The sequence below is a fragment of the Coffea arabica genome, chromosome 6c (genome assembly GCF_036785885.1).
Source record: "Coffea arabica cultivar ET-39 chromosome 6c, Coffea Arabica ET-39 HiFi, whole genome shotgun sequence".
NCBI lineage: Eukaryota > Viridiplantae > Streptophyta > Magnoliopsida > Gentianales > Rubiaceae > Coffea > Coffea arabica.
Window position 1 is genome coordinate 8,853,714 of NC_092320.1, and position 26,058 is coordinate 8,879,771.

A 26,058-nucleotide genomic window follows, 5' to 3' on the forward strand; every position below is an offset into this window, starting at 1 on the left:
TGATCAGCTTTATGATCATTAATTATTGGCAATCTAGCTAGTGCGTTTCTGTCTGGTAAAACGAATTAAATTCTTCAACACAAGAAGAATCAATCACAAATTAATAAAAGCATATTTGAGTTAAAGCATTTAATGTTCGTAGAAGTTTTAATTTTAGCTTTAATAAACCTTTTTTTTCAAAATCCTTGCACCCCTCCCCACACCCTTTCTGCCCTCTATTATTATTAGGTCGAACACTGGACATAGTAGCGGAAAAGGTTCTCCAAGTTCACCGTCCAATAAATACAATTTCAAATTTGTTAGAATAATCAAGTAAATTTGAACTTTTTTTTTTTTTTACCAGTTGAATATTCAACGCATTTAATCTTATATGTACCCCAAAAGCTATGGGAATCTGGAAGAAGACGCGAAACTTTTCACCTAAAAGTTAAAACCCTTAATTAATCACGTTGGCTGCGGTAAAGCTATTGACCGCTGAAAAGGCTTACACTTTACCCTCGAATTTCCTTGCAGCTTGGCTCATTTTGCGGATTGTTAATTGGGTGTTCTGCGTTGAATTAGGAATTTATATACCATCTCTCATTGACTTTGACAGTCTAGACCAAAGTAACTTTTTTTTTTTTTTTAAGATAACAGATGGCTAGTAAAGTGGTTGAATGTTAAACGCAATTTTTTCCTGAGATTTTATATTACTGTACAATACTTTCTTGAGCAAAGGTGTGCCAGATTCATATTTATAAACCGGAAAATTCATCTTCGTCGTAGACTTTCAATCTCATGAAACAAATCCAAAGTGAGACGTAGGAGGATGAACCGATGAAGGTAGTTCATCATCAAGGTTTTGCTAATTAATTACATTCTTGTGACGATAAACTGATTTTTATTCCTTTTGATGAGATAGGCAAGCCACAAGAATTTATGAGAACATTGATTGGACAACTGCGCAAATTGATGATACCATCCTTAATTTAGATTGCTATTTTCCTAAAATACCCTTACATTAAATAAAGTACAATTTTATGGGAACTTGAATTGATGGTAAAAAAGATCAACTCTTATTAAATGGGGTAGGTTTATAGTAACAACAACTTACATTAAAGAAACAACTACATTCTTCAATTAGAAAGTGGACTACAATTTGGGACAGACGAAAAAGAAAAACAGGACTATCAAAGTGGGACGGAGGGAGTATAACAATTTGCTTGATTTGATGCGAACGCCCCCACTGACTCCATGTACATTACTACATGAGTAGTTGCGTTTTGACTTTCATCATCTTCCAATTTGTTAAAGTCGTGAAATATATAAATGCTTGCGGGGGCTTCTCTAACTTTGACAAAGTTTGGATTATGCTTTTTGGCAGAAAAATTAGAGAAATGTTATATACACTTTCACTATCATTTTTGTTATATAATTTTTATATATTAGATTATATAATATAACAAATGATAGGAGTATAAACAATAAAATATGAAGTGCAAATAATAATTTTCGAAAACTATCGGAATATTTTTTATATAATTTTTAATTATCTTTTTATTTCATATACATTAAATCGTTATACTATATCTTCTAGCGAGACAAACATTTACATGGGGGTTGAAACTGATCGCTTCTAATATTAATTGTCTCGTTATTTTAGAGAGAGAGACTTATTTATGTATACATCTAATGTTGGATATTAGAAGCTGGATAATATTCTAGAATGCCGCATCAAGTTTGTCGCTGCTTCTCTCTCATCACAAAACACTCTGCCTGTACTGCTTGACGATCATTTAAGATCCACCTCTAACATAAGCACTAAATTGCCGATTCACTTTCTCATTTTGCAATTAATACAGGATATCATAAGTCATGGTTGTCAAAATTCTTATGATAAAAGGAAAAAATTACAATTGGAAACCTTTTTGTATTATTGATTGAATACTTTTTTTTGTTATATATCTTGACGATTATCTCTTATTTACATCGCATGAAGAAAAATATTAAAGTGAATTAATTGAATATCATGAAGTATAGGAATTTTAGTTACAATCTATTGCATTCCTATTTCGCTTGGAGAATATGGCAATCTTGTAGAAATTTAAAAAAAAAATTGCCTATAAATGAAAATGTTAATTTGCAATGAAATTATGGAAAAAAAAAATGGTCAATCATTCATATAAGCTATTCAGGTGAGAAATGTCAAATACACCGAAGTTTGTAATTCCACGATGCGTTACTTGAAATTTTTTTTATAGATAACCATACGAGACAACTCGAGAATTTTTTTTTCCCATTTAAATCTTCTGCTCTAAAAAATAAATTTTGAGATAAATTTGAATATTAATGTGATAGGCCCAAAGAGCCAACAGCCATTGTATATGTCTTTACATATATTGAGCTAATTAATTGTTACATGTTGTGTTAATTTCAAAACAAACTTTAGCATAAGCATTTATTATTATTAGTATTATTTTAACATTTATGGTATGGCTAGTACTTATTCCGTCCCTCACATTAATATTGAACTTTCATTTTCAAGAAAAACCATTTCGTCTACGATTAAGTAAAATGTCTTAAATGAAGATTGTGAAATCACCATCAGCAAGTCGACTTTCCCATTGACGTGCCACTTATCAGAATAGAGCCAGAGGTTTTTCTGTCTACGCAACTGTTTAACTTTTTTTTTTTTTTGCCCATGCTCGAGCATTTTCAATGGGCTGCAAACTGCCAAATCTCTTAAATGGGACAACGTTCACAGGGTTGACGTTGACAATAATATAAGAAGCTCCTGATTTTATCTTCCTTTATTTTGGGGCAAAAACCTCTTTTAATCCTCAAATTATTTTTCATTAGTAATTGATCACTAAACAATTTTATCGAACTGGTAATTATTTAGTCGATAATTGCTCTTAATAAGTGAAATTAGCAGTATACACATGACATATTGCGGGGGTAATTTTATCCAACATCTATGCGACGCTATTTTACAGATTAAGTGCTAATTTCATAAATTATGAGTAATCATTGAGATCAAATGATCACGAGTTTACTGATCATGTTGTTTAGTGGTCAATCATTGATAAAAAAAAATAATTTGATGGCCAAAACACGATCTGATCAATAGTTTAGTGATGACGGAAGTTTTTTTCCCTTTGTTTTATCTTTCTCACGGGACTTTGGAGTCGAAAATGGGTCGACGGTCCAGTTGGGTTATGGAAATCCGCAGCCGCCGTCCAATTGAGCTCAGGCAATAGCAAGTTGACAAATTGATCATTTAAAATGGGGTTTCAAATTATACAAGCGAGATTCATTGTACGTAATCCGGCGGCCACAGCCCCAGACGCAGGCGATAGTACCCCCGTACCAGCACTCACATTTCCGCATCCATCGATTCAGTCAGGGAAAAAAAAAAGGCATTCCTCCTCATTTGACGGACTATTATTTCATGCAATACCTCTTTGGTGATAAGTATATATATTGGTCCGTTGCGTGATGATAATGCGTTGCCTAATTCAATACTCCTATCTAAGTTGACTTCACAATTCAAGTCTTGCATTCCATGACATTGGGTCAACATCAAAAAGAACCTTTCTTTCTTTCCTTCTTATTAAATATTAAAAGAGAAGCTAAGGGCAATATATTTCCTTCCTTGACGGACTATTATTTCATGCAATACCTCTTTGGTGATAAGTATATATATTGGTCCGTTGCGTGATGATAATGCGTTGCCTAATTCAATACTCCTATCTAAGTTGACTTCACAATTCAAGTCTTGCATTCCATGACATTGGGTCAACATCAAAAAGAACCTTTCTTTCTTTCCTTCTTATTAAATATTAAAAGAGAAGCTAAGGGCAATATATTTCCTTCCTTGACGCAAGACTAATAGACGCAACAGAACACACTAATCGGTGAGTAAAATAAATGCGAATGCTTCCGTCGTAAGATCATCCCCGTGTTGGCTAATTTATTCGTCTGCTGAAAGTCCAGCAAATGCCCAAGAATAATGCAGGTATCAGAAAAAGATATTGCTTCGATTTACACCCTCCCCAAGAATAATACGGATGAAGATTAATAAATCAAATGTATATTATACCGAAGAAGATATTAGGGACGGTCAATGTAATAGTAGTTAATTACAAGGTGAAAGAAGTATGTATCGTGTGGAAAGCTCTTGCAAAGTGGACTAGTTTCTTCTACCTTCGTTTCTAGCCAGGTCCATGCTACCTCGCAGCATCTATTTCTCCTCCTTATTTGTTTTGGGTTAATAAGAGGGATAAATGCCGTGAAAAGAAAACTGATTTGAAGGAACATCACAAATTGACAATCCATCATGAATGATGAGGAAAACAAATATTAATCTTGCTAAGGTCTGGAAACGGACTGTTTTTGGTTTGACATTAATTATGCTTTCATTCGTGATGTGAACCTTTCTTATTTGTTTTATTTTAAACAAAGCACCAAATTTGGTTCTTAAATCGACTTGAGCCAAATTTGGTCGTTGCTAAACCACACGGGGACAATCAAGAAGCCCAAAAATGTTGGAAAATCTGTCTTTTTTTGGGGGGCTAGTTATAAACAATCATAGGGGTAAGTCCAATAATATCATGGTGTGCTTAAATCAGAAGAACCAAAACTAGGGTTGTGGCTTTGCCCATAATAAAACTTTAAAAGCCTGAGCCCTGTACTTGTTTTTAGTTGGCTTTATGTCTATGCCAGGTAATTTATCCCAAAATAAATAAAGAAATAAAACATAAAACATCATTCAGAATAAACATATGTTCCAATTAGGAAGGCAATTCTCGTTCACTCATGTAACAGGAAATGTGCCCGGCAGTCTTAAGACTCGACTCCTAGTCCTAGACGGCTCAAAGCCAAGGTGAATTATAGAGAGGAGTTACAACGGACTTCACTTGAAGATACTGATCCAGGGCTTGCATTCCAAAATCTCTGCCAAACCCACTCATTTTGTACCCACCATACGGGCAGTCAATGTCAAAAGCCCGGTAACAATTTATCCAAATGACACCTGCCCGTATTGATCTAGACACCGTGTTGGCTATGTTCAAGTCATTGGTCAAAATGCCTGCCGCCAGTCCATACTCTGTGGCATTGGCCCTCCTAATCGCCTCCTCAACAGTCCTGCAGACGTGCCCCCGAAAATTTTAGTACATTGGCGGCATGCAGCCATGCAGGGCAAAGCCCAAGTAAAACTTACTTGAATTTCATGAGTGAAATGACCGGTCCGAAGATTTCCTCCTTTGCTATTCGCATATCGTCCTGAGAGGTGTGCAGAAAGAAGAGCGAAACAATCAGAAATCAAGAAGGTGTCCTTTTTGAAACATCCAAGGAAAGCGCAAGCTGTAATCTACATCCACAGCTTACCTTGACATTTGAGAAGACAGTTGGCTCAATGTAATATCCCCTGTCGCCGCATGGTTTGCCACCTGTTAACAATGTGGCGCCTTCTGCCTTGCCAATTTCAATGTATGATAGTATTTTGTCGTACTGTTTCTTGTCTACCTGCAAAATCATACTATTGACTTTACAATTACAGTGAAGGATTGGTATCCTGCAAATGGAAATTGGCAATTATTCAATGAGGAATTCATTCCCTAATGGAGACAAAGGTTCAACGTGTATGAATTAAAATGCTCCCAGGCCAAAATTTGAACATGACAAGGCCATCCCACCCTCGTGAGTTGTGACCCTCCCTCCCCCAAAAGCAAAGAAACAAAAAAAAAAAAAAAAACCTTTTCTGCTGGGACCGCTGGCTCTCTGCTTTCGTCTGTCATTTTTCATATCGAGTTGGTCGGATGCATAATCACGACAAAGAAAAGCAAGGTAGGAGATGGGACTTCTCTGGAGTTTAGCAGATAGAGATAGTAGTATGATCTAGTTGGCACTTGGAACTACGTAGAAACTGTTTCTTCTCTTTTTACTAGCCCAAGTATGCCTTGCATTCTTTCTGAAGGACTGTAATCACTAGAGATGAATCTTACTAAATTGGGGTCCTTGGTCTCAGCGAGGATCAAAAGGTTCAACGTGTATGAATTAGTAGTATGCCCTAGAATGCTCTCAGGCTTTCCGCAATAAAGAAGAAGAGATTCAATGATCAATCTTACTTGGGGCCCCTGATTTGAGCGAGGATCAAACGGATCACCAACAACCCACGTTTTTGCCATCTCCACTAACTTGTTGGAAAATTCTTCATAAATCCCTTCTTGGACAAAAATACGAGAACTTGCTACACAGACTTCGCCCTGGAGAAAGTATTACTAACTCTTATCAGAACTACTTTTCCGTAGATGATTTAGCTAAAATAATTGCTACAATCTTCACCTTGTTAAATAGACTGCCCTGAAGTACAAGATCAGCTGCAGTATCAACATCTGCATCATCAAAGACAATGAAAGGGTTCTTGCCTCCAAGTTCCAGCGAGACTGGTTTCAAGTTACTTCTAGCTGCAGCTTCCATTACTAAACGTCCAACTTCTGTGGACCCGGTAAAAGTAACCTACAGAGGGAAAAAAAGCCCGAAAATGCTTGCTATTATGATGTCAAAACACAAACACATTTAATTTCCTAGCAGGCTTAATTTTTCAGACGGCATTTTTCCATGGAAAAATAAGCAGCTGCAGAAGTTGAAGATTGACCTTATCAATTTCCATGTGAGATGAAATGGCAGCGCCAGCGGTATGCCCATATCCGGGTACAACATTAAAAACGCCATCTGGAATGCCAGCCTGCAGATTGAATAACGTCAGAGGATAATCAGTCGTTGAGCCCAAAAGAAAAAAAAGGTTGTTACATTAATAGCCTGTGGTAATTTCTGTACACAACTGATTGATATTACTCTAGAGGTGAATAAAGCTGACCGAAATCCAATCTTACTTTCTTTGCTAAATGAGCAAAGTAAAGAGCTGTAAGAGGAGTCTGTTCAGCTGGCTTTATGACAACTGTGCAGCCTGCAGCTAATGCAGGTCCAACTTTAAGAAATAGAAGATTGCTGGGATAGTTCCAGGGAATGATGATTCCAACGACTCCAATTGGCTCGCGCAACGTGTAACCTTGAAGTTCCCTTGTCATCTTCAAAGTTTCTCCGTGGATTTTATCAGCTGCTCCTGCATAGTATCGCAGAGTCTCGGCTACAACTGGAATGTCGACGGCTTTGAGCCAATGGAACAGCTTGCCAGCATCAAGTGCTTCCAGGGCTGCTATTTCTTCTACACTTTCATCAATTAAGTCCGCTAACTTCATCATTAATCTTCTTCTCCCCTGATTTCATCATCATCAAATTATTAAGGTTGTTTGCGCGAGAGGGTTCAACTTCTAAGTAATAGCATGATTCACTACCGAGTACTGACATGAGCTCAACTACTTAAAACTGAGGATGAAACTGGTGGAGAAATGAATTACAATTCAGAAGGTTGAACCGTGATTCGTTTAAAGTAGGAAACGAAAAAAATTGGATGGGAATAGAAAAGAACATACGGGGCCTGGGAAACGAGGCCAAGGGCCATTGTCGAAAGCCTCTCGTGCAGCCTTTACAGCTAAATCAACATCTTCCTTGTCACCTTCCGCAATTCTTGCTGTTGGTTCCCCAGATCTTGGATCAATTGTCTCGTATGTCTTCCCTATAGATGATAAAAAAAAAAAAAAAAAAAAAACCTGATGCTAGTGATTCCGTAATGGTTACATAAAAAAGGAACTGATAAAACAATAAAATCATTGCGTTGATTATGCTTGAGCTTGCTTAGAGTTGAAATATAAAAATATCTAGAACCATTCATCTTAACTTGTAAACTCCAATACCAACAAGAAGTTACAGCTCCTGCGGGTATACAACAATAAATCAAAGAAACTTAGACCCAAAAGATTTCATAAAAAAAAAAAAGCAAAGACCTGAGACAGAATCAACAAAATCTCCGTTGATGAATAGCTTGGTGAACTTTATCTCAGGAACCATGAAGGAATCCTCTAATTTTCCATTGCAAACAGCTGCCATTGAGGTGCAGTATGGAAAAATGGTATAGTAGGTCTGTGAACTGTTGAAGCTATTGGAAAGTGAGAGTAATGTAGCACTACCACAATCCTACTCTAAAAAGCCGACGGATGACAATGAACTGGCACTGCCCCTGACTTACTTGTAATGCGTGGATGAGGCCAAACGACAGGGATAGCGTGTTCTGTTTAAATGTTTAATTGCACGCAGATCATGACTTCTTGAAAGCTTTGGTATAATTTATTCACGACCTTTGGAAGCTTAATTGGATAAGCCAAAGTCTAATTGATTGCACCTGAATCATGACTTTCGGAAGCTTAATTTTCAAGTTTTCCCCTTCATGCATGAGCCAACGCCTAAACGGGAACCTCTTTCGTATACCCATTTTTCCTTCCTAGCTCTGGCTTCACGGCACTATTGTTCTAGATACAATATAGGAGTAGTTATGCTTTTGTGACTGGAATTTGAGTGGAAAAGACAGACATTTGATTTTGAGGGAACAAGAAAGGAGATGCCAAAAGATAAAACTTTGAATTTTCCGTCGGAAACTTGGAAAAGTGTCACTGACAAAACCAATTGCGTTGCGTTGCGTTGCGTTGCGTGTCAATTATTACGGCTCCATTTGGATCAGTTGTTTTTGGGGTTGTTTTTAAAAAACAACACTGTAGCATTTCGTTTTTGAAATACAAGCCCGTTTAAATTAGTTGTTTTTGAGATTATTTTTCAAAAACTATATGAAAACTTTTACTTGAGATGTTTTTTGGATTATTTTTAGAGGTATTTTTAAAACATATTTTTTGGTATTTTTATAATTTATAATTTTTATTTTTATATACATTTATGCATTTATAATACATTTATAAATATTTATAAATAAGTATATTTATATATTTATATAAAAATATATAAATGTATTATATTATATATAATACATAATATAAATATATTTATAAATGTATAAGTGTATATTATTATAAATGTATGAATTATAAATTAATATTATATAAATGTATAAATTATAAATTATATATTTTTTATATAAATATACATTTATGCATTTATAATACATTTATAAATATTTATAAATAAATATATTTATATATTTATATAAAAATATATAAATGTATTATAAATTTATTATATTATATATAGTACATAATATAAATATGTATAAGTGTATATTATTGTAAATGTATAAATTATAAATGAATATTATATAAATGTATAAATTATAAATTATAAATTTTATATTTTTATATAAATATACATTTATGCATTTATAATACATTAATAAATATTTATAAATAAATATATTTATGTAATGTATAAATTATAATTTTATTAATATATATTAATATTATGTGTAAATGTATTAATATAATTAATATAAATGTACAAATGTAATATTATGTATAAATGTAAAATTAATATTATGTATATTATTATAAATGTATAAATGTATTATATTATATATAATACATAATATAAATGTATATTATAAATATATAATGTGTAAATGTATATTTATGTAAATGTATAATATATAATATATAATATATTATACATAATTTATATAATATATAATATTCATATAAATATATTATAAATATATAAAATTATTTTTTAAATAAAATAATATATTTATAATATGTATAAATAAATAAATAAATATTTAATATATAATATACATTAATATTAATTACAAATATTATAATATTATAAATATGATGTTATATAACATTTCAATTTGTAATATTTATTCTATATTTCATTATATAAATATTTATATAATATATAATATATAAATATATAATATATAATTTTCAATTTGTATAATATACATAATATAGTATATATATAATATAATATACATAATATAATATATTTATACATAATATACATTATTACATTATTACATATTATGTATATTATATATTATACATAACATTATTATGCATTATTATACACAATAATGTACATAATAATATTATGCATTAATAATGTATATATTATAATATAATGTATATAATATATTATGTATAAATATTTACACATTTATGTATACAGTATTACATGTTATGTATATTATATTATATTATGTATAATATACAATGTTATGTATAATATTAATGTATATAAATATTTATTTAATATATAATATATATAATTTTCAATTTGTATATTTCAATTTATATTAATATAATATATATATAATATACATAATTGAAATATACATATGTATTTATTTTTGATATAATGTTTGGATATGGTGTTTTTGGAGTTGTTTTGGAAATACACATTTACTGTAGCATTTGGAATGTGAAAAACAGTTTTTCAAAAACAGCCCAAAAAATCAGGGATCCAAACGGACCCTACATCTTTCAAAGACGGGCGTAGGGACTAGGGACCAATGATGGGCCTAAATGCCGCCATTTACCTAAAAGCAATCTTGGGCCTAAATGCCTACAAACTCATCGTCATTAATTGGCCAATTTTTCCAAAACAATCACAAATTGTCGTGATAAATCCCTTTCTTTTTTAACGTGATTGTAACTCTAAAACAATTTTCTTTACAATTGTGGAAAAAATTCAATTTATATTTTGCTATTATAAGAGTTTTCAGCCAACATTAATGTAATATTTCTTATCTGAATGTGCATGTGACGTGAGACTAAAAACAAAATAGTTGGACATATCATTCTAGTTTTCAGCAACAATTTCTTGAAAAATTAACCATTAAACTGGAGCCTTAGTGCTTAGTTGGTTTTTTTTTTTAAAAAAAAAATTATACCATTTTAGTTCTCAGTAACAATTTCTTGAAAAATTGACCATTGTAATAATAGTTAATCATTCTTTTGAGATCCTATCCCCTTAAAAAGAAATCCCGATCTATCCCATATGAAATCCGTAAACATCACTGAGAAATTTAGGCCTTGTTTGGATTGTGATTTTTCGTCGGAAAATTATATCGTTTTCCGTGATCACATTTCTCTATTACCTTTTTTTCTCACATACATCAAATCGCTATAGTAATTTTTCTATGAAAAATCATGAAAAATGCAATCCAAACACAACCTTAAACATCCGTAAAACAATTACATCATCTCAAGGAAGGCATTTCGCGTTTCCTGCAACAGGAAAGCCATTCACCCAGTGGTCAAAGCCAAGGTGAACTATAGAGAGGAGTTTCAATAGACTTAGTATGAAGATACTGATCTAGGGCTTGCATTCCAAAGTCTCTGCCAAACCCACTCATTTTATACCCACCAAATGGACAGTTAACATGAAAAGCCAGGTAACAATTTATCCAAATGATTCCTCCTGCCCGGATTGATCTTGACAGGGTGTTGGCTATGTTCAAGTCCTTGGTCAAAATGCCTGCCGCAAGTCCATATTTTGTGGCATTGGCTCTCTTTATCGCGTCCTCAACCGTCCTGCAGATTCGCAACACGGCCCCAAATTTAAAAACAAAATCAACAGTCCGATAAAATGGTTATAGTGCTGATTTGTTGAACTAGATTGCATTAGAACTTGCTGCAAAATATTCCATTTGGAGCCAAAGCCCATGTAAAACTTACCTGAACTTCAGGAGCGAAATTACAGATCCCAAGATTTCTTCCTTTGCTATCAGCATATCGTCCTTAGATGCATGCAGAAAAAAGAGCGAAACAAAAAGAACTACAACATTAATCAAGGCGTCTTTTCTGAAACATCCGGAGAAAGAGAGAGCCTATAAGTTAATTAAAGACAAAGCTTACCTTAACATCTGAGAAGACTGTTGGCTCAATGCAACTAATATCCCTTCTCGCCGCAAGGTTTGCCACCTGTTAACAGCGTGGCACCTTCTGCCTTACCAAGTTCGATGCATGACAGTATTTTATCAAACTGTTTCTTGTCCACCTGCAAAATCGTTTGAATTTTAGAGCATCTGAAGGATCTTGTTAGGCTGTTGCAGAAAATTGTGTATAAAGGTTCTGTAAATGGAAATTGACAATTATTCAATGAGGAAATCATTCCTTGATGACCAAAAAGCTTCAACCTGTACGAATTAAGAAGCTCTCTGGGTTTCCATAACGGAAAAGAAAGTTTCAAATGATCAAATCTTACTTGGGGTCCCTGATCTGAGCGAGGATCGAAAGGATCACCAACAACCCAAGTTTTTGTCTTCTCCACTAATTTCTTGAAAAATTCTTCATAAATCCCTTCTTGGACGAAAATACGAGAACTTGCCACACATACTTCGCCCTGGAAAAAGAATTTAACTCTTACCACACCTACTTTCTGTAGATAATTCAGTCAATATAGTTCCTACAGTCTTCACCTTGTTGCATAGACTGCCCTGAAGGACAAGACTAGCTGCAGTATCAACATCTGCATCATCAAAAACAATGAAAGGGTTCTTGCCTCCCAGTTCCAGTGAAACTGATTTCAAATTGCTTTTAGCTGCAGCTTCCATTACTAAACGTCCTACTCCTGTGGACCCAGTAAAAGCAACCTATAGACCCCAAAAAAAAAAAAAAAAAAAAAAAAAAAAAAAAAAACCAAAACTTCTTCAAATTGTGATGTCAACGTGCAAACATGTAATTTTCAAACCAAAAATTTTCCCGGAAAAGGAAGCAATTCTTTAGAAGTTGAAAATTGAACCTTGTCAATATCCATGTGAGATGAAACGGCAGCACCAGCGGTGTGTCCATATCCTGGTACAACATTGAATACTCCATCTGGAATGCCAGCCTGTACATCGAAAATGTACGAGGATAATCAATCATTAAGGCCAAAAGAAAAAAGAGGTTGGATAAGTAGCCTGCTATGATCTGTATACACCGTTCCGTTGACATTACTCCTGAGGTGAATAAAGCTGACCAAAATTTGATCTTACTTTCTTTGCTAAATGAGCACAGTAAAGAGCTGAAAGCGGAGTCTGTTCAGCTGGCTTTATGACAGTTGTGCAGCCTGCAGCTAATGCTGGTGCGACTTTAAGGAACAGAATATTGCAGGGATAGTTCCAGGGAATGATGATTCCAACAACTCCAATTGGCTCGCGCAAGGTGCAACCTTGAAATTCCCTCGTCATCTTCAAAGTTTCTCCGTGGATTTTATCAGCTGCTCCTGCATAGTACCGCAGAGTCTCAGCTACAAGGGGAATGTCAACGGCCTTGAGATAATGGAACAACTTCCCAGCATCAAGTGCATCCAGGGCTGCTATTTCCTCTACATTTTCATCAATCAAGTCCGCGAATTTCAGAATCAATTTTCTCCTCCCCTGATTGCATCATCATAGAGAAATTAATCAAAATTCAAAAGGCTGTAATATGTGTTACTTTGCCTTCAATCAGGAAAGGAAAGATCTAAGGGAACAGAAGAACATACGGGGCCTGGCAAACGTGGCCAGGGGCCATTGTCGAAAGCCTCTCGCTGCAGCCTTTACAGCTAAATCAACATCTTCCTTGTCACCTTCTGCAATTCTTGCCGTTGGTTCCCCTGTTCTTGGATCAATCGTCTCATACGTCCTCCCTGTAAATGATCAGAACCGATACTGTATCATCTCATAAAATTTTTCATTAAAAAATAACTGATATAAGAATACCATTGATTGATCATAATCATATGCTTGAGCTTGCTTAGAGGTACATATACTACAGTAGCATATTCAAAAATTAGAACCACAAAACTTGTGAATGTAAACACTACCAGCAATATGAAAACTTATAATTCCAAAAAATACAAAATGAAATCACAGAAACTTAAGCCAAAAGAATTCAGGAAAAGCAAAGACCTGAAACAGAATCAACAAAATATCCATTGATAAATGGCTTGGTGAACCTTATCTTTGGAATCACAGATGAACCCTCTAATTTTTCATTGGTCTCCGCAGCCATTGAGGTATAGCATGGAAGCATGGTAGCAGGTATACGAATTGCTAAAGCTATTGCAAAGCGAAAATAATGTTGTAGGACACTGAACTGACACAATTCCCAGATTAGTTGGAACACATGGACGGGGCCAAATTATACGGATAGTGTGTTTTGTACTGAACTTTGCATGTGAATCAATAATCATGACTTCCTGCTCCTGGAAGCTCCCTTCAATCATAAGCCAAAGTCTTGTGTACCCGCAGGATCACGGGTCTCACGCGTTCAATTTCAGTCCAATTGAGGGCAAATTAGTTTCTTTTAATTTTCTTATACTATAACCTTTGCTTGTTTACACTTTGTCTAGATTTATTTGACGGTATACCTTTACCTGTTTGAACTGGAAGTTTTGGAGCCGCTGGTGTGGTGATTATGGCACCTCTTGCATCTTTTTACGCAGTGATGATAGTATAGCTGGTTCACGTACTCACGTCACTACTGCGTCGGCTAAAATAGAATTTTTACGTTTTTTATTTTCAAGCTAGTGAATTAAATTTGTTAGTCTACTCTTAAAATCATCCCAAATCCCTTTAATTATTTGAATTATTTAGGAGGTATTTAAATATATAAATTACAAATTATTATGATATTTGAAATATATTTTGATAATTAGTGAATTATAAATTTGAATACCTCTTAAAAAAATCCAAATAATTAGAGAGATTTGGGCGGATTTCAAATCTTTCATTAAATCCCTTAATTCGAACGAAGGATGAAAGTTCTTGGTAAACTATTTGAAATTCACTCAAAATCGCTCTAATAGTTTGAATTGCTTAAGAAGTTTTAGATTTGTTATTCATTAATTATTAAGATACATCTTAAATAAATATTATAATAAGCAGTGATTTACAAATCCAAATGGCTCCTAAGTAATCTAAACAACTAGAGGGATTTGAAAAGATTTTAAATCTTTCACCAAATCTCTCAATCTAAACGGAAGCAGAGATAATTTTTTGATGTTTAGTTTCGATAAAATAACAATGGAAATGACGTTCAAAACTGCAATATTAGTTGGAAACTTGACTAGTCCGAAGCCGGGTGTAAGGCAGTGGAGATTTCAAAAGCGCCCCAACCAACAGAGCGAAATTCATTTGGGCTATCATTCAGCTGAAAATGATCTTGGGCCCAAATCACGGAGACGGATCCTAACCGGGTTGGACTACCATTTATGGCGTTACGACTCTTAAACTGTTTAGCCGTCTGTTCCCTCAAGGGAAGTCTGACAACGACTGATATCTGTGGGCCGAAATGGATTCCGGGGTTAAGAAAATCATGAATGTATATATTTAAACCCAAATCCCGTAAGAAAATCATGGGTTTGGGTACATGTGATCATGTAAGGTTTGTACTCGTATAATCTGAACCCATATTCAGACCGAGATTTGATGATATTTTTTTATCAAGAGAGTTAATTGACGATGTTTTACGCTTATTAGTTCATAATTCTTACTTTTAACATTCTTGAACGTGAAATTCATTTCTGCATCAAATCGCCTTATGGAATTGCCAGTCCAAACTTCTTGGATATCAATAATATTGGTATTTATGTCATTTAATTAGTGCCTTGCACATTTGGAATCAAAGTCAATATAACCACAGTGCAAGAGGGTAATATGTCATGTTTAACTTCAGAAGGGTAATTGCCCAGATTTTGACTGCAACTTTTTCTTTCCTTCCTTTTTCCTCAATTTCTAACTCCTTCAAACATATCTTCTATCAGAATAATGGCCTAGCACCCTTAAACTTTTTTTCACTCAATGGCCTCTCAATATGGAAGATGAATTACTCTCTTTATCTATTCTACACAAATAGGTTTAGATTTGTAGTAACGTAACCTAATAATCTCAGAAACTCTTTGTAAAATTTAGTTATGCATGCTTGTGGCAGTAATCTAGATTTCAACCGATGGTGTGCAGAAAATCTTTTGCTAAAGTCATCCATTATATACAGGCAACCAATTATCTCTGATTGATTAACCAGGTCTTTTGAGTTTCTATTTGCTCTAGATTAACTCCATCTCCTACTTTTATCTATAAAAGACAAGGTACATACAATACGGTTCAGCGAAATGGAATTCAAAGTCGTATTACCATCCATGCACTTTTTTAACACTCCTCTCCATACAATACACCCCATGAGCTCCCCATGTTTGAAGAACAAGCCTACGAGCTGAGTTTCTGTGGAAACCATGCTCGATCAGTTGAAACTGAGTTTCCACCAAATAGATGCATTGAGCATAAAGATATGACTCAAGATTGCCATAAACCAACATCTTGATCACCACACTACTTATGCCTTCTCCACAGAACATGATCACTATACATTAAGCCACCACTAAAACGTACTAATCAAAGTATTCTTACACGTCCGCGTCGATCCTTTTCATGAAAAATGCTTGGAGGGATCAGCAAAGCGCATCGAGAAAGATCGAGACAGGAGATCATTCTGAACTGGTTCATCATCTAACATCTGCCCATCATCAAAGTTCTGCATATAACTTTGTGCATCGTAAGGGGACTTCACCTGCACCCGAGGCTCAAGTATTTTCCTCTTTTCCTTCAGCAACTTTCTCCATAATGCCTTCAAGGACTGCTTCTTGAATCCTGGGGAATTATTTTCCTTAGCTGCAGCGAACTTTTCGAGCTCGTTGTAATCGTAGGGCCGTCCCAGATAGATGTTTCGTGTACTGCTCGACCTGCGCGGCCAATTGCCTGTGACGTCCATAGCTGTACAGAGCAGCCAAGAAGCAAGTTACGCATCACCGCAGGGAGAAGGCCGTCATATAGGAGGGCCTATCTAACTAATAGAGGTGGGGTGGTTTTTGATGACTAGATTAGTCCAAATTGACTACCAGAATTTGCTATCATTGTTGGAGTATAAATTTCTTCGATCAAATTTGACCGGCCAACCATAAAAGAATTGTGTTTGGTCAGGGAAATTTATTAAAGATTGGGATTTGACAATTGGTACAAAGCGGGTGTGGAATTTGTAGCAGCTTGCTTATCCAAGTTGTATTTGTATGGGTCCTCCATATATAAATATATCCTTTTTGACCTTCAACTAGAAGCACGTGATTTGCACAAAGGAGGATCGTTTTGGGCAATTTGACACAGCTAGAGCTTTTTCTACTAAGCTTCCAGGGTCCTTAACCAAAAAAAAAAAAAAAAAACTAATAAGCTTCTGGGGTTGGACTTTAGCCTAAAATGATGCCCAAAAAGATCCTGTTCAAAGGTTGCTCTTATTGACATCTAAATAATAAACCGGAGCTAATTCTTGATTTGGCCCTTCAGAATAACAAATGTGTCATCAAAATAGAGGATTGCGTACATCAATTGAAACGCTCAACTAATTGTACTATTTTTTTTTTCCATTTTGACACTCCCAAGCTCCAAAAGTGTTCGATATCACTCCTATAACCGTGCAATTAGTTTCTGCCGTTTTGGCCCTTTAATTACAAAAAGGCTTTGATGGATCAAGTGAAACCTTCGGTATTCCAGGGGCTCAAACCACAAACAATAGAATGCTAATGTTCAAGATGAATAACTAATTATCAAAATGGTGAATTGGCACGTTCACAAATCACATGTTTTGGAAGAGTAGGCCTGTTGTAGACGGAACAGAAATTAAGCAAGACGGTGATAAAGAAGATTGATAGCATTCCTTTGGTGCAGGGATATTAAATCTCAATACAGTGCGCCCCAAAAGAAATGGGATACGGGCTGCAACCGTTTGTGCCGATTGTCCTCATTTTGCACTGCGCGTAATATTGGTTAACACGATGTAACTTTTTTTTCACAGGATGTATTTTTAGAACAGATAGTGGTAGACCCCACACTTGGCGCGGAAATCGAGTTACATGGTGTAATCTCAACCGCACAAAATTTTGAGGGCAAATCTTGGCCCTTAACCGTGCAGGGACGGTCATCAGTATGACCGTCCCTGCCCCAAATCCAAAGAAATGAGGGAGGACTGGGTATTGTTGATTTGACATTATGGAATAGGTGCTTGGCGTTAAGGGTTATATGGAATATTTGCAGCAAATAAGAGATTCTTTATGGGTTAAGTGGGTATGTGCAGTTTTGCTCAGGAATACATCATTTGGTGCGTGAAAATACCTTGAAACTGCTCGTGGGAAAGGAGAAAGATTTTGCAGTTGAAAACCATGTTTCAGCCTCACATTGGGAAGGTTCTTGGAAACGGGAAAAGTATAAATTTCTGGTACGAAAGTTGGCACTTAGTGGACCATTTGTACTAGAAATATTCCATGAAACTTTTGCATTGTTTTGGAATTTCTTCAGCTGATCGTGGGGCTAATTGTATATCAAATGGCAAGTGGAGATGGCCTGTAGGTAGGAAATGCACTAGAGAAGTAAAGGAATTAACGAGAAGCTACTCCTCAGCTATTAGTGCCTTTAGCTGATCAGGAAGATGGCACTTATTGGGCTGCTCATGCTTCTGGTAACTTCACCGTTAAATCTGCTCTCAAGTTGTTGAGACGATTACATGGTATAGTGCCTGGCACCCTTTAATTTGGGGAAGAAGCAGTATTCCTCTGCTTTCTTTCATTTTATGGCTGTTATGCAAGCGATGACTGCATATGTTAGTTGAATATACCAAAGATTTTCATCCATATATATATATATATATATATGAGGTGTTGAGTCACTCCATTCATTGCCAATTGATTTTGACACAAAAGTCCAACTTATTTTAACATATTATCAGAGTTGGGCCTTGTGTTTGTTTGTCATTTCATGGGTTTGTTTGTTACTCCGTTTATTTCATCCGTGACTTGGCTCTTGCTCTAGTTTAAACCCATTTGTCAAGTCACGTTTGCGAGAGGGTGTTAGTTGAATATTCCAGATTGATATTTTAAGAATTTTCAATCATATATATAAGGTGTTGAGCCACTCGACTATTGCCAATTGATTTTGAAATGAGAGTCCAACTTATTTTAACGGAATACATTTGATAGGGTGTGAAGACAGGGTATGGTTCTTCAGGATAGTAGCTGCGTGTTTTGCTTGGAGGTTGAAGAGCCCATAGATCATATTTTCTTTCAATGCAGGGTTGGGACCTGGGCTTTGGGATGGGGATTATCATTTCAATGCTTTAGCAGTGTAAATAGTTAGCTGTTTTTTCCCCCCTATCTAACTTTCTTGCGGAAATAAATAAAACATCTTTGATTCTTTTTTTTTTTAAGAAACAAGTGACTCACATACTTATTCTATGATTAACAACTTAGTTTTAGCAACGTGACACGTGCGATGACTGTTGGTTCGCCCAAATATTAGGAGTGCATTACTCATTTTGATTCATGTGCTGAAGGAAATTGTAGAGCAAACGTCTATCTAATGATCCAGCCATTAAGATAGGAGCTGCAAGGTATAAAACGATCAGAATGAATTAAAGTTCTTGACAAATTTAACAAAATTAATGCAAGTGTCCACCAAAACGGCAAGAGCAACTTGAAACTCTTGATCATTGATTGAATAGCCAAGAAGCCTTGTTGATGCCTTCGTTAACTCATTCAACGTCAGGAATTGGGCAATTACGACAATTATCGCCAGAAATGCTTCTTTTTTTTTTTATTATTATTATACCTCTGAACCAATTTCTTTACAAGCGTAGACAGAAGTACAAAAAATGTCATATATCTCCGTCCAAACAAATGGAGAAAATACATAAAGAATTTAATCAATACTAGTAATTTCTAAAAAAAGAATTGGGGCCCAGAAGAAAGAATGAGCTCAATGAACCAAGTATGTAATAGCCAGCGCAACCACTAGAAGAACATAGGCAACCCCTTGATCAATTGCAGCGCCTGCATTCAAAACCATTAAGAATAGATTAAGACTTAATTGACAACAACTACCAGTAGCTGAAAAATGCTAAAAGTAAAAGGCAAAAATCGAATCAGGACTTGATTAGAACAAGACGAAGAATATGGAAAAGGGACTCACCATCATTAGAAGGAGGGCCGATCGGTGCAGGGGAAGGGGCCGTGATGCTTTGTCCACGGCTCAATTCAAAAAGCGCCAACATGATGAAACCGATAATTGGAAGTGCAAACGATCTGGCGGAGTTCATCCTGTCTATAATTGGAAGAAACAGAGTAGTATTCCAAAGGGGAGCAAAAAAAAAAAAACAAAACAAAAAAAGGATTGAATTGTCTGTGAGGTTGAAGGGAAGAAAAGTTGAAAGAATTGGCGAAATGGGAAACTGAGGATGGGAGGACGAATGAAGAAAGTGCGGGAGGTCCTATATATATATATATATGTGTGTGTGTGTGTGCGTGTGTGTATGTATCTATACTGGGGGTAAGGGACAGGGGGGGGGGAACGTGGGTACGGAGTTGGTTAGAGGGCAAAAACAAGAAAATGAAGGTTCTGGGAAATACTAGCTGGAGAGGAGCAGGAGTGAGGTAAAAGGTACGCGCCAAACTAGCACGGTGTCTATAATTTGACGACGCGGCTGGCGGCTCCATTGACCCAATATTATTATTTCCTGTGGGAACTGGGAAGAAAGGAAGCCATGATGGTGGGGCGGGGAAGAGTGGTGGGACGGTATGATTGGTAGGACGTGGACGTTAGTTGAAGAATCGACCACTTCATTGTTCTAGAAGTCAAATTAGTCAGCCAAATGATAATACCCCCTCCAACGCCAAATTTGCCTCGTTAGTTAGTGCAAAGAAAACTAGAAAAGAAAGGTCTTTCTCTGCGACACCACACGGAGAAGAGAAAAGGAAAAGGAAAACAAAAATAAAGCAGGGGAAAATGGTCTTGGTACCTAATTTTCAGTTTTTTGTAACATCTACCACATGGCATATGCTTGCTTGTTGCTTTCCAGATGTTAGATTATTGGTACGAGTTTTGCAGCAGTCACAGTTAGGCATCGTCGTTTAGATCTTTGAGGCTAAGCAAACTTTTCAAAAATTTTCAGACTTCTTTAAGTCAAGAAAGTTTAGTCCTATCTACTTGGTGGCTGTTGCCTCTTCTTCTTCTTCTTCTTCTTCGGGTGTTAAAAATACGAGGGGAACTAGAGAACGGGGCTTCTGTGTCATATCGCAAATGGAAAGCGCCATCTGAGAACGGGCTGGGATTCGGGAATACAGAGCCATGTGACAGATGGGGCACCCTGGCGGTTGCCAGTCTCTGCAAGAACCTTGGGCCAGTTTTTATGTTCACAGTTTCTGGATTGACTACAAAACTACTATACAGATGATGGGCCGGGGAAGACTTCTAGTGTTGGGCCGATGAATAACACAAATGAGACCCAGCTGATACAAGGAAGCCACCAAATTCTGTAATGTTTAAGGAAGAGTCGGTAGCAGTAATTCCGTCGAAGGATTTGCCTTCTACAATGTTGCATAATTGTAACTTGAAAACAAATTTGATTACTTAAATCCTTCTCGACTAAGATCACCGGAGAGATTAGAGATTATACATCACCCGTCCAGTCTTACTCGGGCATATGCATCCAAGAACTGTAAAGATTAGACAGCTACAGGCCTACAATTCTACCAAAGAGAAGGGGAGGCTAATATTTGGCAAATTGTAGCTAAAAGGTGACCAAATCCTAGCTTTAGAAGAAACTGAAGTTTGTATAATGTGTATCTCGTTACAGAACTCCTTTTTACATAGCCATCCAAAAAAAAAAAAGGAACTGGTGGTTTATCTGATATGAAGAGCAAGAAAGATATTGTGCATGGGCATCAACAAACCATCGTATCCAGATAATTTTTGACCCAAAATGATGTGATTTCCTAATTGCATTCCATTGATTTTCTCTGCTCTACAAGAAGACCTGAACAATCCTCGACCCATTACTAGCTTGCACTTGCAGGGGCAACTTCAAAATGTGAAATGTGACCTACCAAGAAGTCAAGTGTGCAGGTAAAGAGCAAGTACATCTTCTCACATCTTACCTGGAACGGCATCAGTTCTTCTGTGTCTTTTTATGGAACCCCTGACTAGGAACTGCATCAGCATCACCCCACTCCCTGTCCCCTAAACCAGAAAGGCCGTTTAAACAAAAAGCCGCCCTCGTGTACGTACATATGATCCAACACAATATCAGTCCCTGTTACTATCACACTTGCGAAGGAAACCACCAAAATAAGACTATGTCCAATGCCTTTCCGAATATAGATTTGCTTTCCCCTACATCATGCTTTAATGAGAAAGTAGAAACCTTCCTGGTTTGATTCGCTGGCAAATAATTGGCCCCTCAAAGTTCAGCTCTTCCCTAGACAGTCGCAACAAAACATAGAAGAAACTTTTTCCTTTCGCTGTAAAAGAATGTCCATTCAGGCAATTATGAGACTTTTCACTCTTGCAGTTAAAAAGATTTCCATGATAAATTTGGGATCATCAGTTTCATATATACTGAAATGAAAAAAACCAAGTTTACACAGTGTTAGTAAGTAGCATTTATTATGCAAGAAGTGATTCTCCAGTCCTAGAAACCACTGAGTTTAGCTCAATAGCCACCATGGAGGACTTAAGTCCTTCCTTGGGCTGTAGGTAAGGGTTCAAATCTCACCTGCAGCAAAAAAAAATCTAAGGATAGCGCTATAGCATTCCATTGATTTAGATGGGTCCGTAGCCCCTAACACAAGCCTCCTTAGACTCTTCTTTCCCTTAGATTAGGATAGAGTAGGTTATACCCTAACACAAGCCTCCTTAGACTCTCCCTTCCCTTAGATTAGGATAGAGCATGTTATACAATGCATCGTTACTGGTAAAAAAAAAAAAAAAAGATTGTCCAGTCCTGGAAGCAACTGTGGTAGTGTGTCTGGACAAGTTTATAACTATGTTTTAACTTATCAGGCCATGGCTCAGCGAGAGTTAGGCAACTGTGACTCATTTCGTCGGACAAAGACAAATCAGCTTACTTACTAAGCAATTACAACAGGACGCCTTGTACCGTTAAGCAAGGCAATCATACCCGAAACTTCCTAACATCCCTCCTATGCTATATACGATGCCAAAAATTCACAAAACCGTACAAATAAGCTACCAGCATATTAATACAAGAGCAAGAACAGAAGAGAAAACGATATCAGGCGGATTCAAGCAAGAAGATGTGCCATCAGGACGGGGGATATTCATATGCAGACTCGAGGAACTTGGAGGCGCAAAGGAGAAGGCGTGGCTTCCTGGAATCTGGTGAGATCGATGACTATATACAAAGAACAACGAGAGCGTCTGAATCTTCAGGACGAGCAAACGTGGCGAAGCTGCAATGCCTATGTTCGCCCACCCATCATCCAGGCTCCTTTAGGTGCAGACAGCATCAGGCTAAATATGTGTGGGGGGCGAGGTTGTGCAGGAGTTTTGGAAGCTGAGTAGAAGAAAGGATACAGTTCAGTCCGTGGATGTTCACATGTAACAACATTTCTGTGGTTCACAGGATGGAGATTTATATCATCATGTATACAAGTTTGCTGCCTCTGTCCAAACACTTCGCTCCTTCAATCCCCAGGATCCTCAACCAAATGCTCGTTGCTGTACTTTCAAATTAATTAATTGTACTGAATTTTAGTCTCTTGAATAAAATTTTTTGCATCCAGATACGGGAGGATACAAAGGCTTGAAAATTAGTCCATCAAATAAGATCTCAAACAACTATCCATACGCTGCAATTGAGTCCACGGCTTGGATTGCGAATGAGTTTGCGTCTACTTTGCAGGTTCCTCAGTGTACTCAGTCATGTGATAATCGTCGGACTACACGTCAGCCGCTAATAAACCTGCGGCAATTCGACTCATTTCCGCCAGACAGTCATCTTTGCTGATCTTCCCTTATCCTTTTACTAGTTGAAAAAGGCCGTCATTCGTTTTCTTTTCTTTTTTTTTTTTATATACTTTTGTCCAGCAAAACAATTCCCAAAATGAAAAAAAAAAAAAAAAGTTCCCAATGACGCACTAGACATTAAATACTCTGAAGTGGAGAGCGGTGATATGACAATCCAGAGCAGGGTGGGCAAAAAAATCCGAAAATCCGAAAACCCGATCGACCCGCTCTGACCCGCCCCGAAAAGTAGGGTATCCAACCCTATTTTTATCAACGGAGCAAATAGGGTCGGGTACCCATAAAATTCGGATACGAATACGGATCACAAAATCTAAAATCCGCGGGTACCCGACCCGGGATATATTTTACAAATATTAAAAAATATAGGGATAAATTTATAATATTTTAAAGTTATTAACCCTAAGTTCCTAACATATCCTCACTTCAGTCGACACTCCAGCCTTCAGTCTTCACTTCAGCGCCGCCGCAACTTCTTCACCTTCAGACTTCACTCTTCAGTCCTAGTTTTGGGCTTCTGGACCTTCAATTTCTCAAGTCCCAAACACTCAAGTTGTACAAGTGCAACGCCAACGCCGACCTAGTCGATCTGCAAATCCATAGCAAAGAATTTTTGAATTGTACCATGTTGTTTAATACATCCGTATAGGTTTTGTTTCTGTAGTTTCGGCATGGAGTGCTAGAATTTTGGTAGAGGCATCATCAAGGAAGTGAATTTTGTGTTAATCTTCGAGGTAGCGTAGTGTAATTTTAGAGGTAAACTCTTTTCCAAAAATATTTCCTCATTGCGGCAGGAATTCTCAGCCTAATAGCTCTTAGCTTTTCTGGACCAACATGTCTTTGGAAGGCTGAGGTATACAGCGTTTTGTAGGTTTACAAGAATTGTGGTGTATGGAGACCTTCAGAAGAAGTACAGTAGCATAGCTTTGTCTGGATAAAGATTTTTCAGAAGTGCCCTGTTCCTTGGAGAGTTGTTTTTTCCACCTGTGCTTGTAGTAATTCTTTTACGGTGGAAAGTAGTTGGTGCTTGTACCTTGTTAGTCTATGAAATAACATCTCAAGTCTGCACGTTCCCCCTCCTTTTTTTTTTTTGGCTTTTCTTATGCTTCAATGAAATTGAAATTCCTTTTCAGTGTGCTAAGAAATCCTCGCGTGTGTGTGTGTGTGTGTGTGTTCGGCTACTTCAGCAGAGGACTTCCATTAACCTCAATTCTGGCAACTAAGGTATTTGGTTTTGCCAGAAAGAAGACCGTAGTAGCAGCCAGGTTCATCTTCTAAGATGAAATTGCAAATTTGTTTGTTTTGCTATTGTCTTTGTCTTTGCATTCATACAGGAATTCGCATTCTTTAATAGGGGCGGGTACCCTATGACCCGCCCCTATTTTTCGGGTATCCGAAGATCGGGTATCCGAGGGCAAGCGGAGCGGATTAGGGTCAAAAAAATAGTGACCCGATATGTTAGGGTCGGGTCAGTCATTTGACGTTCGGGGCGAATACCCGACCCGTGCCCACCCCTAATCCAGAGTGATCTCCTTAAATGCTAATTCTTTAGGTAAAATTAGGAAACAAGAATTTAATGGAGGTGTCAAGCAAAGAGTTTATTTGGACGGTAAAAAAAAAAAAAAAAAAAACTTTTCAATTGCATCGTAAACAACCATTCAACTTTGGCTTAGTGACCACAAAAAACAGGACTAAAAAATTTCTATTTGAACTGTAGGTAGGTGAGGGATTAAATTCTACTTGCAATAAAAAAAAATTTAAAAGAAGTGTCAAAGCACCCCTTTAGTCTACTAGCTCCCTAGCTTAAGATAGATTACGTTATAAAAATATTTTTTTTCTCTTTAAATTAGGAAAGATTACGTTACAAGAATGTTATTAGAGCACCCTTTTGGTCTACTAACTCCCCAGATTCTGATAGATTAGATTATAATAATGTTATCACCTTTAAATTATGATAGATTAGATTATAAAAATGTCATCGTTACTGTAAAAAAAATTGCGTCTTTTTCAATCAGCTTTCATGTTCAAACAAACCCAATACAGTGATTGGCTTGTAAGCAAATGGACGAAAATGCGGAAGCCAAATGAGCGATACGGTTGACGTTAAATCATCTCACCTTATCCTCTCAAGGACCAGTAAGTATTTGGCGCATTTTCCCCCAAGGAGGAAAAAAGGAAAACGAGAAAGAAAAAGGTGGGTATCAAATGACTAGGATATTACGACATCTCTATCGGGCATGATCTGAGCATGTACCTAATTCAATTGAACTTTATCCAATGGATTATGACATCGAAAGAGATACACAGACAGGCATCAATTAATTACCACATCCACTCCAATC

The 26,058-nt window shown here is 36.4% G+C and overlaps 1 protein-coding gene, 1 long non-coding RNA gene and 1 pseudogene across 2 annotated transcripts; all 3 read right to left on the bottom strand.

Moving 5' to 3' along the window:
* Positions 1-4,749: 4,749 nt before the first annotated feature.
* Positions 4,750-8,116, bottom strand: LOC113691271 (aldehyde dehydrogenase family 2 member C4). Its single transcript, XM_027209355.2, has 9 exons — positions 7,890-8,116; positions 7,479-7,621; positions 6,879-7,262; positions 6,641-6,730; positions 6,328-6,501; positions 6,111-6,248; positions 5,371-5,508; positions 5,204-5,265; positions 4,750-5,127 (listed from the first exon to the last, which is right to left on the bottom strand). The coding sequence occupies exons 1-9, from the start codon at positions 7,990-7,992 to the stop codon at positions 4,854-4,856; spliced, it is 1,506 nt and encodes a 501-aa protein (XP_027065156.1). The 5' UTR covers positions 7,993-8,116; the 3' UTR covers positions 4,750-4,853.
* A 2,855-nt stretch (positions 8,117-10,971) lies between these two features.
* LOC113691286 (aldehyde dehydrogenase family 2 member C4-like) lies at positions 10,972-13,949 on the bottom strand (annotated as a pseudogene).
* A 5,512-nt stretch (positions 13,950-19,461) lies between these two features.
* On the bottom strand, positions 19,462-20,184 carry LOC113694082 (uncharacterized). Its single transcript, XR_003449247.2, has 2 exons — positions 19,865-20,184; positions 19,462-19,725 (listed from the first exon to the last, which is right to left on the bottom strand). It is a non-coding gene; the product is annotated as an uncharacterized lncRNA (long non-coding RNA).
* Positions 20,185-26,058: the final 5,874 nt, after the last annotated feature.

Bases quoted from the DNA above. Each gene is read 5' to 3' on its own strand.
- LOC113691271 (XM_027209355.2), bottom strand. From the start codon at position 7,992: ATGGCAGCTGTTTGCAATGGAAAATTAGAGGATTCCTTCATGGTTCCT. The intron at 7,622-7,889 runs GTCTTTGCTTTT...TATCATCTATAG, and splicing joins TTTTGTTGATTCTGTCTCAG to GGAAGACATACGAGACAATT. The intron at 5,266-5,370 runs GTAAGCTGTGGA...CACACCTCTCAG, and splicing joins CTGTCTTCTCAAATGTCAAG to GACGATATGCGAATAGCAAA.